The 16,050-nt window shown below is 41.6% G+C and overlaps 2 protein-coding genes and 8 non-coding genes across 13 annotated transcripts in view; 1 reads left to right on the plus strand and 9 right to left on the minus strand.

Moving 5' to 3' along the window:
- Positions 1-1,828, plus strand: part of CEP295 (centrosomal protein 295) — a 43,868-nt gene extending 42,040 nt beyond the window's left edge. Inside the window, 3 exon segments of the mRNA XM_050334083.1 lie at positions 73-181; positions 694-793; positions 1,577-1,828. Coding sequence (XP_050190040.1) covers positions 73-181; positions 694-793; positions 1,577-1,624 — 257 coding nt within the window. The 3' untranslated portion in view covers positions 1,625-1,828.
- A 329-nt stretch (positions 1,829-2,157) lies between these two features.
- TAF1D (TATA-box binding protein associated factor, RNA polymerase I subunit D) lies at positions 2,158-15,977 on the minus strand. Of its 4 annotated transcripts, none has more exons than XM_050334088.1 (16): positions 15,899-15,977; positions 15,489-15,561; positions 14,023-14,274; positions 13,453-13,918; positions 13,072-13,247; positions 11,505-11,562; positions 10,978-11,204; positions 9,288-9,345; positions 7,940-8,076; positions 7,546-7,593; positions 6,660-6,697; positions 6,054-6,128; positions 5,566-5,706; positions 5,271-5,327; positions 3,619-4,545; positions 2,158-2,976 (listed from the first exon to the last, which is right to left on the minus strand). In XM_050334088.1, exons 3-7 carry the CDS (start codon positions 14,259-14,261, stop codon positions 11,049-11,051), a joined length of 1,095 nt encoding a protein of 364 aa, XP_050190045.1. In that variant the 5' UTR covers positions 14,262-14,274; positions 15,489-15,561; positions 15,899-15,977; the 3' UTR covers positions 2,158-2,976; positions 3,619-4,545; positions 5,271-5,327; positions 5,566-5,706; positions 6,054-6,128; positions 6,660-6,697; positions 7,546-7,593; positions 7,940-8,076; positions 9,288-9,345; positions 10,978-11,048. The 4 variants fall into 4 exon arrangements, with proteins under 4 accessions (XP_050190045.1, XP_050190043.1, XP_050190044.1 ...); XM_050334086.1 differs by having other exon boundaries at positions 10,930-11,204; positions 15,899-15,976; XM_050334087.1 differs by lacking the exon at positions 5,271-5,327 and having other exon boundaries at positions 10,930-11,204; positions 15,899-15,976.
- On the minus strand, positions 3,447-3,575 carry LOC126649798 (small nucleolar RNA SNORA25). Its single transcript, XR_007631179.1, has one exon. It is a non-coding gene; the product is annotated as a small nucleolar RNA SNORA25 (small nucleolar RNA).
- LOC126649797 (small nucleolar RNA SNORA8) lies at positions 4,661-4,799 on the minus strand. Its single transcript, XR_007631178.1, has one exon. It is a non-coding gene; the product is annotated as a small nucleolar RNA SNORA8 (small nucleolar RNA).
- Positions 5,376-5,507, minus strand: LOC126649803 (small nucleolar RNA SNORA18). Its single transcript, XR_007631183.1, has one exon. It is a non-coding gene; the product is annotated as a small nucleolar RNA SNORA18 (small nucleolar RNA).
- On the minus strand, positions 6,422-6,494 carry LOC126649795 (small nucleolar RNA Z40). The gene has a single exon (XR_007631176.1). It is a non-coding gene; the product is annotated as a small nucleolar RNA Z40 (small nucleolar RNA).
- LOC126649799 (small nucleolar RNA SNORA1) lies at positions 7,194-7,325 on the minus strand. The gene has a single exon (XR_007631180.1). It is a non-coding gene; the product is annotated as a small nucleolar RNA SNORA1 (small nucleolar RNA).
- Positions 7,711-7,849, minus strand: LOC126649796 (small nucleolar RNA SNORA8). The gene has a single exon (XR_007631177.1). It is a non-coding gene; the product is annotated as a small nucleolar RNA SNORA8 (small nucleolar RNA).
- On the minus strand, positions 8,168-8,294 carry LOC126649806 (small nucleolar RNA SNORA40). Its single transcript, XR_007631186.1, has one exon. It is a non-coding gene; the product is annotated as a small nucleolar RNA SNORA40 (small nucleolar RNA).
- Positions 9,465-9,536, minus strand: LOC126649810 (small nucleolar RNA SNORD5). Its single transcript, XR_007631189.1, has one exon. It is a non-coding gene; the product is annotated as a small nucleolar RNA SNORD5 (small nucleolar RNA).
- Positions 15,978-16,050: the final 73 nt, after the last annotated feature.

Consider the following 16,050-nt stretch of genomic DNA (forward strand, 5'->3'; position numbering starts at 1 on the left):
CTCATGCTTTTGGGTTAGCTAAACTAGAGAGTTAAATTTAAGATATGTTTGGCTTTTTTCTTTTCTCTCTAGGAAAAAACGGTGCAGTTGCCAGTCAGTTGAAAAAAGTAGGAGAAGTGAGAGTATCTTCTCCAGAGGACAGGAAGGCTGGAGAAATTGAAATGCACCAGCGTACATCCAGGTAATGCATGAACACAGGTGCGAAAAATTTGAATTAAAACCAACAGAAGTAGTTAATCTGTGTCTTGTGAAAGCTGTGATCTTCCAGTTGGACCCTGTGCTGCTTAACACAGAACAGTTGGGAGAGAGGAGCCAAGAGTGGTGCAGGTACCTGCTGGGAGAGGCCATTGCACAGGTGGCAGTGAGGAACACAATGTCAGCCTGCTGGTTTCACCAGGCTGAGGCTGCTGTGCCACTGAATGCCTGACAGTAGATAAAATTTGAAGCAAAGCTGGCAGTTGCACTCAAGGACTTATGAGCAGTACCATGAACCAAGTACAGCTCCTGAATGTGGAGGGGGTTTGTTTAATACAGCTGAAGAATTTGAAGTGATTCTAGATTACTAGAGAGATGAGCCAAATTTTCTTAATTGCTAGCAAGTGAGCCAGTGTAAACCTTTAAGCTTGTTAACTTATTCCAGCTTTGCCACTTCCTTTCTGCCAAGGCATAAATTTTTTCCTACTGTTTCCACAGACTTTATAATCAACTTGAAGAAGTAAAAATCAGAAAGGAAGAAAAAACAAGGCAAGAAACTTATGCTAAAAACAGAGAAAAAGCTAAAGAGTTTCAAAAGGTAATAGTTTGTTATACTGTCCTGGCTGGCGACTCTCATGACTTCACTGAGCTTCTAATCAGTCACTGAAGCATAGTTTGAGTGCAGCTGAAATGGAGACCATCCAACCAGTCTGGATTTTAAGTGATGGCATTGGTACATCCTACATAGAAATTTCCTTGTCAACACTATGACCGAGCTGAAACTTTGTCTAAAAAGCATGACTGCCTCAGGCTGAATTTTTCTGGTGACTTTTCAGTAGTTCAAACTAGACTGAATTACCATTATAGGGCAACTTCTGGGTTTGGGCTGCTTTGGCTATTTGAGGTTATGGTAACATTTGGAACATGCCTTAACTTCAGGTTTCACAAAATCTTGTTTGGGTTTTCCTCCAGTTGCTGTAGAAGAGGGGTTGAACTAGAGGACTGGAGTCATTAATTCCCTGTCCTCTTGTGCTTCAGAAAACTGGAAGAAAATGCTTGAGAATCCTGAGAGGCTGTGACTACTCTGGGGGCTTCAAGCCCAAATTCTGCCTTTAGCGCAGACCACCCCACCTTCTTTCTGGTGGAATAAATTGGTGCTCTTGTTGCATTGCTTTAGATTCCATATTTAACATAAAATAAATAAGCACACCTTCCCTCCCACCCTGCAATCTGTGGCCTTTCTGAAGCCAGGACAGTCACTGAACTCATTGGTCTATTACTGATGTTCAGGTCAAACAGATAGGGCAGTACATACCAGTTGTGGGTGGTTTTAGTGTAGTCACTTAAGCTGCACTAGTCTCATGGTTTGTTTTATTTGCAGAAAATGCTGGAAAAACTACGAGCCAAGAGGTCTTGGAAAGCACTGTGACAGGCAGCAGACTTTGAGCAACAGCCTCACTATGGTATTGGTACAACCCAGACTTAATGGTTAACTGTAAAGCCATTAGGAATCCTCAGCTTTAAGCTGCAGGAAAACAGTGAGTAGCCCAAAACCCCTGTACTACCCTCCTGTTTAGGGAGATCACTACAGAAGCAGACGGTGTGCTGCTTTTCAGCATGGTTTGTCTCAGAGTAGACAGGCATGAAAGGCCTTTCCAGATGTGCATTAATGTTTTAAAGGGAGATACTAACTTTTGTAATATACATGTATAAAACATTTTCAAATAAAAGTTTTTTTAAGGTTACTTGAATCCTTTGGAGGCAAAAAATTTCTTCTGTAAAGCTGGAGTTTTATTCTTTGCACTATGTAAGAAGTGTGGGTTCCTGCACAAATACAGTACCTCTTTCAAGCACTTGAATGAATAAAAATTTTACTGTTGCTATGTCCATATTTTTCTGTCCATGTTTTATGAATGCCAATTCATAGCTAAGTAGTTAAAGCAGCAGGGCAAATTACAGCAAAAGTTGAGCTTTAAAATTTGGAACTTGGTTATCAACAGGTGCAACAGAAGAGATGTTTCATTAAATCCGATCAGGGTTAGAATTTATCAGTAAATCATGAAATAGCTGGGGTTGGGACATTTAGAGGTCATCTAGTCAAATCCCCTGGCAATGATGAAGGTGCTATAAAGGTCTCCCTGGAGCCTTCTTTCTTCAGGCTGAAGCCCAATTCTCTGAGCCTGTTTTAACAGGAGAGATGCTCCAATCCTGTGACTTTTATGGACTCCTCTGGACTTGTTCCACCAGAAATCTGAGCTCAGTTTTAGATGAATACATCTAAATTAAATCTAGATTAACTACACTTTACAGGTGCTTTCACTGATTTGAGTCTGGTGCAGTTTTCCTTTTTCAGAACATGATCAGAAGGGAAGAGACCAAGGCCCAGGAGATGAGCTGCAATGATTTTCTCACCCTTCTTTGAAAGCCTCAGTGTAGCAACAGGAAATAATCCCACAGAGACAGTTTTTATTTAAATGCTGTGACATTCGATACAGAATAAATACTTATCCAGGGCTTCAGTACAGTGTGAATTCAGTGACAGGGAAGTTAGTTAGGGAAAACAGGAAAACACCTGATTAAGCCATTTTCAGTCAAATTACAACACACTATACTCAGCTGGGTCTTGTCTAACACACATCTCCCAGGGGGGCAAGAGGCAAGTCACAATATGTGCTACTTTTAATGCCAAGTAACTGCAATAAACACTCTAGGTAAGATCTTTCTCCATTTGGAAGAGCTGTGTAGCTCACTGCAACAGACTTTCAGCAGTACCACCCGAGCCTGAGAGAAAAAAAAAAAATCTATTAGCACTTTTACTCCAAAAAAATAAAAGGGCAATTTTCCCACTATCCAATATAAATTCCCCCTGGCACAACTTAAGGCCACTTCTTCTCATCCCACAGCTTCTTAATTGGCAGACTGACCCCAACCACACTACAGGTAATTGTAGAGAGCAAGAAGGGCCTCCCTGAGCTACCTCTTCTCCAGCCTCAAAACCTCCAGCTCCCTCAGCTGCTCCAAAATAAACTCATGCTCTAGACCCTTCACCAGCTTAGTTGCCCTCCTCTCAACACCCAAGCAGCAGCTGGGCTACAAGACTGCTCATTCCACAACCCTGTTGTTCTCTAACTGTCTATGTCAGCTGGTTTCAGAATGAAACTGAGCAGCCTCTCCTCTATATCAGCATCACAAAAACCCAATGGCAGAAGATTAACATCCTTTTTCACCTCAAGAGGCTTAAGGACATAAGGTGTATCTCCTCATAAATAGACCATAGCACACACTATGTGTCCACGGCATCCTGTAGAGGATTTCAATTTGCGGTCACCGCGTTAAGAGCTGCTGGTTTTCAGCCATGCAAACCCTCTTTGAAGTGACCTTGAATCTCTTTATAGTACCAGCCATTTTGGTAAGTGCTCTTACCTTCACACTGGCTTTGGCAGCACCCAGGTGGAGTTTCTCATCCCTTTGACATGCAGCAACTTGGTAGCAGACACTGGGAGTTAAACAGTCAGGTTTGGTTAGTGTAAGGGAAGAGTTAACAACACACAAGTTGGATGTAAATTGCATGGAGCAGCCTTTGTCTCCCTTTTTTGCTTCTGTTCAAAAGCACCACTTTCTCAATAGCAGCTCTGGAGCCTAATCTACAAAAGTTTCAACAAGAACTACACCTCAGCAGCAAAGGGAGCGTTGTGTCCATTCCATGACCTACAGTGAAGCTTTATTCCCAGCAGACTCGGTGCCACATTGTGTGGCAATACAAGAGCCTGATGGACTTGCTTTACGGTCATGTCCACAGCTCACCAGAAACAGTAACATCCCAGCAGCCTTGGTAATGACCAGACACTCCTCTCGCTGCCCTTACTGTGACTTCACTCAGTAATCAAGCTGCCCATCCTTTCCAGTGAAGGACCAATCCATGCTGCCAACATTACAGCCAAGTTGTGTACCAATAAGCCTAAAATCTGTTAAAATTTCAATGTAAACAGGAGATTGGTTCCTCACAACCAACAGCAGTCTAAGACATTAGTAGTACAAACCACTGCACAACTGTGACAGCCACTATACACACACACAAGAACAACTCATAGACAAGTGACCTGGCCAGATACTGCCAAAATCTGGAGTGATCACGACCCAGTAATCTCTGCTACTGTACGACCATTTCTATACTTCTTTTTAAAACAGTTTACTGAACTCTGAATATTCTAGAATCATACCAACTTGACACACAAACTGCATAGTGTGAGACTAGTAACTCAGTGCTTACCCATAAACAGGTTGCTTTCATCTTCCCCAGCTCATCCATTTAACACAGGAAGGTTCCCTTTGTTCAGTATCCTAAAGCACCTGTTAGAAAGAAGACACTGAATGTACTTGCTGAGTTCCAGAGGCCAACACCCAGCTCTCACACTGGAACATGAAAATAGAACACAAGTACACTGAAACCACTGAAGAGGTCAAAGACTGTTCCAAAAGAAATAGCAGGTTTAACAGACACGGGGGAACAAAAACTACTGCTGCCAAACGCTGCACTGCTGTAGCAGAGCTTGTTGAACACCTCATGAGGACGATGCTGCTGGGTGGAAACACCAGACAGAGCAACAGCTGCATTTCTCCATCCACAAACAGCTCATTTTAACATTCAGCCTTCTTCCATGCACTAGTTAGTGTCTGGGAATAAGAGGTACTCTTCATTTCACAAAAGCTGCCATGCAACTGGAGAGGGAAAACAAGACTTTATGAATTTCAGCTAATGCTCCTTTCACTCGAACAGCAGCTGCTCAGTGTGAAACTGTGGAGCATCTCTTGACACAAAGCAGATATGCAGTAAGTTACTTTAAGACAGACACCACACTGCTGTCTCTTCTTGCCTACAGCTACCACAAGAATAATTACTCCATGACTGAAGGGGCAACTGACTGTTTCAAGCCATCCAGAACACTCAAGCAGCAAAAAATAGTGTTAAGTCAGGTATCTACACAAAAACCTAGGTGAAGAATAAGTTCAGCCCATGTAATTCAGTATGTTAGTTGCACCTGAAGTCCCAGAACACTCTGTATTTTGACTCTTACCAAGCTTTTCCACTTGAATCACTTTTTTCATTTGTATCAAAGCATGTCACAGTACACCTAAAGGAGAACATGGTGCATTATTACAGTTCCTAGGATGCTACATGAAGATGTCTTGCAGTTTTATCCCACAGAGCTAACAGGTAGTTCAGTGGGTAAAGCGAAACCACAAGTTTATTCTGTGAGGCATTTCCAACGACACGAACCTACAGAGAAGATCCTATCGGGATAGACCTCAGCATTCCTAGTACTATGTATTAACATGACAGGAAAAAAATCAAGCAGACTGGAAACGTACCTGGGATATATCCCGCTTTTAGAAGTTGTTTCAAGGTATTCTGGGGAAGGAGAAGGGTAAATGATTTCAACAGCTGGCATCTGGAGAAGGTGAAGTAACTCCTTCATATTAGCAACAGTTTTAACACTAAAAGTTAGTTACCTGAAAAGCAAACATCAAAGGCAGTTAATTACAAATATGTACAGAATCCTCCCTATAAATGTACTGTAAAGTACAACTCACTTGTCCAAGCAAAACTGTCAGTTTAAGCAGTTAACCTGATCACCTCCTTTTTGAATGAGAAATTTGTATGAATGCTTTTTAGGTAAAGTTACAATAAATTGTTCACCTAACAGAGGGAATGCTACATTAAAATACAGTAATGAAGTGTTGAAACCAGTTACTAAAACCTTCCCAAAACAGTAAACTTGGTTTGATATGACTTCCAGCCACCAGAGTCCTTCAGTCATTAAGGACAGTCACTGCCAAACTTCTTATGTCATACTAACCCTAGACAGAGCTTGAGACTTCTGTGAAATGGCATCCTGCATTTCTTCTTTATTTTTTCTCTAAATACAAGCCACCTGAAAAAGCAAACTAATGTTACAAACCAGCATGTTTGTGCCTACAAATCAGCAGAACCTACATCAGTACTTAGTATGTAAGTGGTTCATTTTAACTACCACAAGCATTACTGAGAGCCTCTATTTGGAATCACATTTCAAGCTACTACAGTGTCTGAATATTATCCTATTTGACAGCTCCTTGTAATTTCCTGTTTATTTTTAAAACAAAGTCACATTCATGATCTTTCCTCACTGAGACAAGACACTTGCATGTAAAAATAAAGTGACATGAAAAGGACACTCCTGTAGTAATTTGTTCAGAAAGGCCATTCTCGCTCACTCTCTTCAGAGCAGTTGAACATTTTGCCAATCATCACAACAATTTTCTCACAGCATTCTCAAGTTTGGGGTTAGATAAACTCGTATTTTCTGAAACAACACTGCATTTTCTCAGTAAGAAAAGAACATCACTACAACCAGCTCACTAAGTAAAAGATGGGCAGCTGACCTGCAACAGGCAAGTGTTAAAAACCAGTCACACACACTTACCAAGATGGTAGTTCAGACTGGACTATCACATGGACTTCCTAAAACAAAGTAAATTGTTGCATCTGATCAATATAGCCAAGATTCTTCAGCATTTCAGTAATTTGTTAGGACCTGGGTACTCTTAAACTCAATATAAAGCAGGCAGACTGTGGTCCAGTTACACTGCCAGAATGCTAATGACAAAACCAAGCATTTCAATTGAAATCGAAGCCATGGCCCAATTTACCACACAACTACCAACAAGGTCTATCTGCAATTTAATTTAAAAACTGGAGCACTACGGCAAGAAGGCACAACTAAGGGAGTTACCTCACAAAGAAAATGTGTGGGGACACCATCTTAAAACAGCTTAAAAATATGCTCTAATAAACCACGTACAAGAATTCATCACTGCAAGTATTTTTTTCCCCTCTACCTGCTGATTCTACTTCCTTTAGTAGGTAGGATGCAGAATTCAAGCACATCAAAACAAACAAATTTTTAGATTTTACAGTAGCTGCATTAAGTATGTTTGCAGAATTGTCCCACTAAGTAAACTGTTACAGGTCTCATTGTCACCACTGCAATTAACTTTACAGTGAGGAAAGCATAACCTGTTACTCTTCTAGCCACGTTTTTCAATTCAGACACATAGCAGGTTGTGCCCATTTGCTGAAGAACGAGGCATAACAACTCCACAAGGTCTGTGGAATAGACTGTTTCTTAAGCCCAGCCAGTTAACTTTGAAAGAAACCTGTTCAGTGGTCACCTGCTACTTAGGTTTGTGTTTCAAAATACTTTTTTTTTTCTCAGAAAAAAGCAGCCAAAAACCTAAGACTTGAGGTTTTATGATCCTCATCCAAATACCTCCACCAAGAAAAAAGTCAGCTATCTCCTTAATACTTACACTTAAGCAGAGGCTTTTCACTGTGTTCCAGACATCACAGGAAGGCCCCTTGAAGAAGAAATATTTTGGAACAAAGTCACTTATTTAACTATAAGCTCATGCTGTAACATTTTAACAGTTTTTTAATGTATTTGACAAGCCTCCCAGTTTGGAAACACTAAACCTACTTGTTTCAACAGAAATACCAAGTTTAACAAGCACATCTGCATGAAAACCAACGATGCCAGCTGTTGAAATACTGTAGCACTGCTTTTTGAACACCCCATCAGGAAGACACTGCTGGGTGCAGATACCATACAGTGCACAAATTAGTCTGATTAACTTGCTGTGGAAACAGCATGTCTAAAAAATCCAAGACTCTAACACTGAAGCTCAAATGAAACTCAAAGCTTACCTCTTTCACTCACTACCACGTTGCACAGAAATACACTGAACTGACAGAGTTGTGAATCAGTGGGCCAGCAAACAGTCCATAATAAATGCTTCCCAAAAAATTAAATCTGCTCACTGCTGCATCATTGGTGTTCTCATCTGCAAAGAAAGAGATACAACTGAGCTACACTTCTACAAATCTGGAACATTAAACTCATACCCAAGATTGATCAGTGGAGTTCACGCAAATATTGTCCCTTCATATACGTAACACAACTAATATGTTCATCAGCTGTGGGTTGCAAAAGAAGGGTTTTTTCTAAGCACTAGGTTCCAGGTTTTTGTCTACAGCAACAGACAAAACCTGATCAAGTGCTAGAACAGACTGAATATTTTTTTTAAAACAGCATTTGAAACTATTTCCCAATTCACTGTATACTTACTGTTAAAAACTGTCACCTTCCACTACTACCGTGTTTTCTCATTCTAAAGACAGGTAGGTTGAACCAAAAAGCAACTGTGGAAGGAGTTCAGTATCAGACATGCCGTCCTAAGAACAATCTGCTGTGTTAAACTGGTATGTTACTCAGCACAGTACTCATAACTACACCACTGGCCAAGTAAGGTGCCCTGTTCCTATCTTTAACTAAAGAATATTCTTGTAAGGTTTCATTACTTGAACACCTTTAGCTCAGGGCTTCCCATGTTACAAGTGTTTTCTTGTGCAGTAACCTTACATGGTGCTTTCTTCCATGCTATTTCCTACACTACCCTGAAGCCACACAAACCTGGGAGCATCCTACAGTAAGAAGCTTTCACAGCTATGTACATGCAAGACTACCAGCTCCTCTCTGCTGTCCCTCCTGTTCTTGCATGGGACATGATTTAAGATGGAATTTTACCACAGGGAAGCCATCAGAAGCAGCAGCTGCATGATTCACCCTGGTACAGAAAGCATGCGTGAGGCACCACGACGGGACTAAGTGTAAAGGAGTTCCTCAACATCTTCAGCAGAGACAATCCCAGGCAGTATTGGTCCAAACCAGATAAAGCTGCCCTGCAGCATTCGACATCAGGTAAAAACAAAGTATTTCTATACATAACTTCTAAAAAAAACTGCACTTAAGAGATATTCAAGAACTCAAGTTTTTGTTTTCATTCCAAGAGACCACAGACTAATTTTGTTCAGACTGGTGAAAGAGATGTTGCATTGAACTCTAGACCTTGGAAGTTTCACACACAAAAGCTGCACAGCTGTGAAGAGCTGTAATGCATTAACTTTAAATATGGAGCACTGTTTTTTCAAAAGCTCTTGTGAAGTAAAGCAAAAAAGCTACCTGAAGTAAACAAAATTGAAACCAACAGCTTACCTTGTGCAGCAAGAAAACTGAGTAGTATTTCATCTTCAAAAATGTCAAATGCGACAAACTAGAAGAAAAAGCAAAGTAATAAGAACTGTCATATATGGTCAAGTAAACTCAAAGCTAGGTTTCAGCAATCAATGTAACAGTCGTAATAAGCTTGATTTGCATGTGTACTTATCCAGTTCTAATCAGAATTGAAATTTAGTTCATTTCTGAGTCACTCAGCAGTTGAACAACAAAATTCATCACATGAACTGCAGAATGAGCAGGACTCTACATACCCCTTCACTATGCCTTAGCAAGCAAGAACCCCACTCCTAGATCCAGGGTGAGTCTTTCAAGCCATTGAGTATTTCTCAAGTAGATGCCTAAAAGAGTTACATTTGGCCATTAATTTTGAACTAATATGAAATGTGATCTTCAAATACTGAAGACTAATTTTGCACTCCTAGACCTACCAAGTTGCAATTGGGAAACCTCCTTTACAAAGGTTTAGGACCTTAGTTCAAGCATGTAAATAAATAATGCAGCTTGACTTGCTCTCAATACTGAGCACCTACTGCCAATCTCCTTAGACTGCCATTAAACCAGCAGATAAAACCTTTCCTGGGCAACATCCTTGTTCAACACAAACTACTTCTACCTGCTGAACAGCTATAGCTTGCTGACAGCAATTTGGTTACGAGCTTCTGAGGCAGGCAGATGACTGTTTGGCCTCTAAATCTTGTTCATTGACAAGGAAACTTTTTAAACTTTTTTTTTTTTTTCATATTTTCAGCTACCACACACAGTAGGACTTGGCTGTATTCAGACCATTCCTAAATGCTTACTGGTCAGGTTTCCTACTGACTAAAACACCTTCAAGAAAGTTATTTTCAGCTGGGGCAATGCCTGTTAAGAACTGTCATTATGAAGAGCTTTTATCTTCTGCTAAGTCATGTTCACATCAGAACCCATTCTGGACAGCAGAGGGCAAGAGGGGAAAAAGAATTTTTAACCCAAGATTCACTATGCTGCTACAGTTATCTTTAAGGTAATTTACAACTTCAGATTATTGTATTAGATTCAGGAGCAGAGAATTAGTTTTCCGAAAAGTTATTCCAACATGGAATAGACAACCTCAATCATACAAAATCAGTATCATCATTTGAATGCATTAACCATATTTTGCAATAGACTTCTGTTGAAGTTGACCAACCACTTCTGCATTTTTGTTGTTGGCACTTGTTTGCATCAAGCTTCAATTCTGTCTTCAACCTCTCAATTCTTTAAGTATTTCAAACCTGCACCTCTAAAACAGACCATTCACAAGGAAGTCAGCTATGAAAACTCAAGAAAGGCATTTAAACTGCCCTTTCAACTTGAGCATATAGGTGTATGCATGCAAATGCATACTATTCTATACAGCTGCTGCTGCTACATTACGATATTTGGAACTTGTTTGCCCGTTTAATTACCGAAGTTCTATGATCCACTAGTTAACAGAGGTCAAGTTGCAGAAGTCAGAACTTCAGCAAGATTATTAGCCACTGAACCAAGGATGTTATAGTCTTGATAGAGAGTAGCACAAAACATACTTAAAAGCTTAAGAAAACAACAGATTATACTTGCTTTGTAACTGTCTCAGACACAAGCCCAATATACTCACAGTACACCAGATGTGACTGGGTAGCTTGGTGGATAGCTCGACATTGACTTCAGACCAATGCTTTAAAGGAAGCAGGCCATGAAAAATGACCACTGACACCTCATTTGTCCATCTGTTGTTCACAGAGGTGAACCTTGCACAGGCACAGAGTTCTCCCCAGCACTGTCTTCATCATCCTCTATTTCAATCACTTCAGTTGATTTTGCACGTTTTGTTTCTGGCTTTGATTTTTTCTTACTGGGAATTGTGCTGCTTATAATGAAAGAGCTGTTCTCCTAAGAAAATGGAAGACAAGTATTCACAAGTCTGGTTTTGAGATACTTAAAAGACAAGGTTTTAGTAATAAATTTGCAAACATCAGTAACTCTTGAGAGAACTGCAGAATTCCTATACATTCCAGCATTTTATTTAAGAGGAGAGTGTGGACTCTCCATTACAGACTGAGACTCACAGGTATCACATAGTTAACTCTGGATCTAAGCTCAAGAGCTAAGTACTGAAAACATTATTATCTACTAATTCCTTAGCTTTAGCAGAGAAAGGTTAGAGAGTTTCTGAAGTTAAGTATTACTTACCACTACTCTGGCATCATATTGCTCTTGATTATGAGAATTCAAGCCGTCCTCATCATCACTGAAATAATAAATGATTCAAATCAAACTGTACTTTTATAGTAGCTTAAAATGTGTAAACTATTTTCGTACTACAAGCCCTGGTGTTTCTCTTAGTGTCTTCTAAAGTACTACAGCTTGTAGGTTTAAGATACTTTTAAATAAGGTCATTCTCAAATGAGTTTTTGACAACAGAATGACATCCTAACTTATAACAGTGGCAGGACAGAAGGAATGCTTAGAACACAGATTTAGCAGCAGATTTTAACAGCAGTATTAAGATAATTTGGATTACACTGCCAAAAAGGCTAGAAAGCCAGCAACTTGGAAAGGAAGCAGAATGTAATCACAAGTAACAACATAAGTGGATAAGCCTCAGCTATTAAGGGTATACAGCTTTCTTCCTGACATTGTAACAAAAGTTTCTCTACAGCGCCATGAAACACCAGTATGAACTTAATTCCACTCTCATCCACAAGTTTTCTCTCAAAATAGAAAGGACTCCCCAAAGAGGTGAAATCATTATAGTACTGTTGTTTCAGTAAGAGGCACAGGGAGGACTGGTTCCAGAACCTAGAAAGTATTCTGGTACTCATTTCATATAAATAATTGAGTGTCTGGATGAGCTGGCTTTTATTCTACAGAGATTTGTTCTTCTGTTCTTTTGTACAAAAGCAAACAAATTATTATTACTCATTCTACAGGCCCACCCTAATACTTTGACTCACACTAATTAGCAGTGTGAAGTGACTGCTAAAATTAACAGTGGCTAAAAGACAGCTTCGTATCTTTACACTGTCTTTTAAACTTTCTAGTTTTAGTGTTGACTATATTTACAACAGTAAGTATTCTTCCTAATTTACTGATTTTTTATTGCACTAAGATAACTGCTTGACCATAAAGATCTAAGATGACACTTCAATATTTTAATAATGTAAAAAGGAAATTAAAAATTATTCTGTAGTCTTTGCTATAGAACACTCCCATTTATTTGAGGTAGCTATTGAGGAATTAATTTTAGAAAGCACTTTTTTTAAATTTATACCATATCATTTTAATCAGACATTACAAGTCACCAGAACAATCATCAGTCTCCAGATCAGATGAGAAGTATTTCCTCCTATGAGAACTTCCAAGTCACATTTACAAACACAAAACCCCAAGTGGCAGTGTTTTGTTCCCAAAATAAACAATGCTTTCACAGGTTAAAAGGACAGGAAAAGAACTGAATGTGATACACCTACAACTCTTGTCACAGAATCACACGCTACTACAAGCAACTGTACTACCTCCCAAATTCCTGAACTATGTAGAGTGGCAGACTGTACTGGTCTGGAGTTAAGTCAGCTCTCCTCACAGCACCCTGTGCCATGCTTTTTTTGGATTTGTGACTAAGTGTTGAAGCCCTAACCATGTCAGCAAACAGACTGGGGGCAGTGCAGGCTGTCATGCACCTACCTGTACACACACATTTATATTTTGGTCAAGAACAGAAGTTTTACATCATCTACAAACATAAAGACAAACTTACTTTGTTTCCTGAATAGGGGAAATGGGGCCTTCGTCATCTAGGTATTTGTGTTTCCGTACCACCACACATTCTTTTTCTAAGTCTTCACTAGCCTGAAGGGCTTTTAAAGCTTTTTTAAGATGTTCTTCATATTTAAGCACTTCAATGTACTTGAAATATCCCTTTGCAGCTGCTTGCTGAAAACAGAAATTTACCAGGTAAGACCTTACAAACACCACTAAAAGCATTTATATTATGAACTGAACTTGTAATACTACATTGACACCCATAAATATTCTTTCTGTTTGCCTTAAAAGGTATTAGACAACATTACATACACGAAATAAAACCTGTTTGTTATATTCAAGCACACCAGACAGAAGCACAAAACGGAAGACTTACCTCATAGCCAAGAACCATCTTTAAGGGAATATGTTTCTCCCCATAATGTTTTTCGATAAAAGGGAACTGAAAACCTCTGTCCAGCAGCCTCCTCTTTTGCTCCTGAGGTGAGGCTGTCAGTGGTGGCCTCCCTGTGGGCATCCTTGTGCCCTCATACTTTTTCTTCTTCCTTTTTTTGCCTGAGCCAGCTTTGAATTTTCGGTGCGCAGCTGCTTTAAACTTCTTTCCCCTGAAGTGATAGGCAAAAATGGCTTTCAAATTGAGTTTTGATTTCTGCTGCTTGGGAACTTCGGATGATTTCACTGGACTTTGGGGAGACAGTGAAGAATCTGACGAGCTTTCATTGTCGGTCACTTCTGCAACAGATTCAGCTTGTTGCCTTGATGACTGACACCTCCTTTTTGGCTCTGAAGGTGCAATGGAGCACCCAGGACGGCACTCGTTGCCATGAGCAACAGGGACATCACTGAAGAAAAAGAAAATATTTACTTTCAAAAGAATGATTACTTTTACGATATATGACACAGGTTCTTCACAGGAAAAATTCTCAACTAGAAGGTAAAAACTCACATTTCGGAATCGCTGCTGATAAGTAAAACCTCAGTTGAAGCAGCTGGCGATTCACAGATACTATTAAGTCGATCTGAAGATTCCCCAGGAGCAGCATTCTTTTGCCTTGACTGTGAACACTCCTTTCTTGTATCTGTCTGCCATGCATACTCCTTAGACGGGTCCTCATGACAGTGTATCAGCTCTTGGGCACCATGGTAATCAGAGCCAGAAGCCTGGGGCTCATCTAGATCAGTCATGTTTCAGTTTGCCCTAAGAATCAATGAGAGTTAAAGAAATTAGAGAAAAATATATGTTAAGAGGTAACAAGCTTCCCACTGCTCCACTCTTACTCACAGGGTAAATTTAAAAGAACAATGTCAAGCAAACTTCAGTATATATTTTCCTATGAACCAGGAGCATATAAATTAAGCTAGAAAAAATTTTTACAGCTCTTTTGGACACCAGTGGAGTTCCCCAGGGCTCAAGATTGGGGATCAAGTGCACCCTCAGTCACTTTGCAGACCACCAAGTTGGGCAGGAAGGATCTCCAGAAGGATCTGGACAGGCTGCCATCTCTGGGCTGAGGCCAACCGATATGAGGTTCAACAAGGCCAAGTGCTGGGTCCTTAATTTGGGTCACAACAACCCCAGACAGTGTTGGAAAACTGCCCCACAGAAAAGGACCTGGGGGTGCTGGTCAACAGCAGCTGAACATGAGCAAGCAGCGTGCCCAGGTGGCCAAGGACATCCTGGCCTGTATGAGCAACAGCGTGTCCAGCAGCACCAGGGCAGTCATCATCCGCCTGTACTTGGTCCTGGTGATTCCAGCACCTCCGAATCCTGTGCCTGGGTCTGTGCCCCTCACCACAAAACACACCGAGGTGCTGGAGTGTCCAGAGAAGGGCAACAAAGCTAGTGAAGGATCTGAAACATAAGCCTTATGAGGAGCAGCTGATGGAGCTGGGGATGCTAGCCTGGAGAAAAGGAGGCTCAGGTGGATCTTCTCACTCTCTACAACTACCTGAAAGGAGGTTGTAGCCAGGTGAGGGGCAGTCTCTTCTTGTAAGTAGTAACAAATGACAGGACAAGAGAAAATGGCATCAGGTTGCACTGGGGAAGTTTATATCATGGGAACACGCTGGCCAGGAAAGTGGCTAAGTCGCCATCCCCAGAGATGTTCAAATGTATAAATGCAGTGCTTTGAGACTAATGGATTCATGTTGGACTCGTCAATACTAGGTTAATGCCTAGATGACTTTAAACACCTTTTCAAACCTAAAAGACTCTTTGATGTTATGGAAGGTAATTCTGGATAGCAATCTGCACCTATGCCCCAGCCACACTATGCCTTATGTGAGCATACTGATAACAGGGGTTCACCCACGGCCTGACAAACACAATACAGAGACAGAACGGCCCAACATCAGAGCCAGGACACAGGCAGCAGTGTCACTCTGACCACACCGGCTGTGGCTCGTACTCACAGATCGCAGTTCAGCATCCTTTGAGGCCTCTCCTGCAGCTCCGTCCTGGACAGCTGGCACAGCGTGCAGAGCCCTTAGGGAGAAAAACCACCAACATCTAAATTTGCTGACTATTATACGGAGCCGCAGTATCTCCTCCCAGAATAACCTCAGGCTGAACGGCGCCGGGCACACCGCTCGGCCCCCCGCCAGGCTCCACTGCCGGGGCAGGCATTTGGAACGCGGGCCCCCACCGGGACACCATGGCCGAGGACACACCGCGGCACCGAGGCCCCTCGTAGGCGCCCCAGCCCTCGGGGGACAACTCAACACCGCCGGGACTGGCCCCCACCCCCCGGTCCCTATGCCCCCCGGGTCCCCGCACGACGGATGGTGGCGGATGGCGGTGGATGCGCCGCGTCCCGACCCACCTCCCGCTCCGCCGCCGCTCCGCCGCAAAGGGCGCGAAATGGCCGCCCCGCGGCTTAAATAGCGCCGGGGGCTCGCGAGAGGCGCGCGGGCCGACGGGAGGGAGGAGGGAAGGGGAGGGAGGGGAAGGGAAGGAGGGGCGGAGGGAGGGAGG

Source organism: Myiozetetes cayanensis, unplaced genomic scaffold (assembly GCF_022539395.1).
Source record: "Myiozetetes cayanensis isolate MyiCay16 unplaced genomic scaffold, myiCay2020 scf5-8, whole genome shotgun sequence".
In the NCBI taxonomy this organism is placed as follows: domain Eukaryota; kingdom Metazoa; phylum Chordata; class Aves; order Passeriformes; family Tyrannidae; genus Myiozetetes; species Myiozetetes cayanensis.

What these genes read in the sequence shown, in the direction of transcription:
- TAF1D (XM_050334088.1), bottom strand. Translation starts at nt 14,261, where the DNA reads ATGACTGATCTAGATGAGCCCCAGGCTTCTGGCTCTGATTACCATGGT. An exon ending in TCCCCTATTCAGGAAACAAA is followed by an intron (nt 11,563 to 13,071) that starts GTAAGTTTGTCT and finishes TTATTATTTCAG; the next exon opens with TGATGATGAGGACGGCTTGA. An exon ending in AATATGATGCCAGAGTAGTG is followed by an intron (nt 11,205 to 11,504) that starts GTAAGTAATACT and finishes CCATTTTCTTAG; the next exon opens with GAGAACAGCTCTTTCATTAT.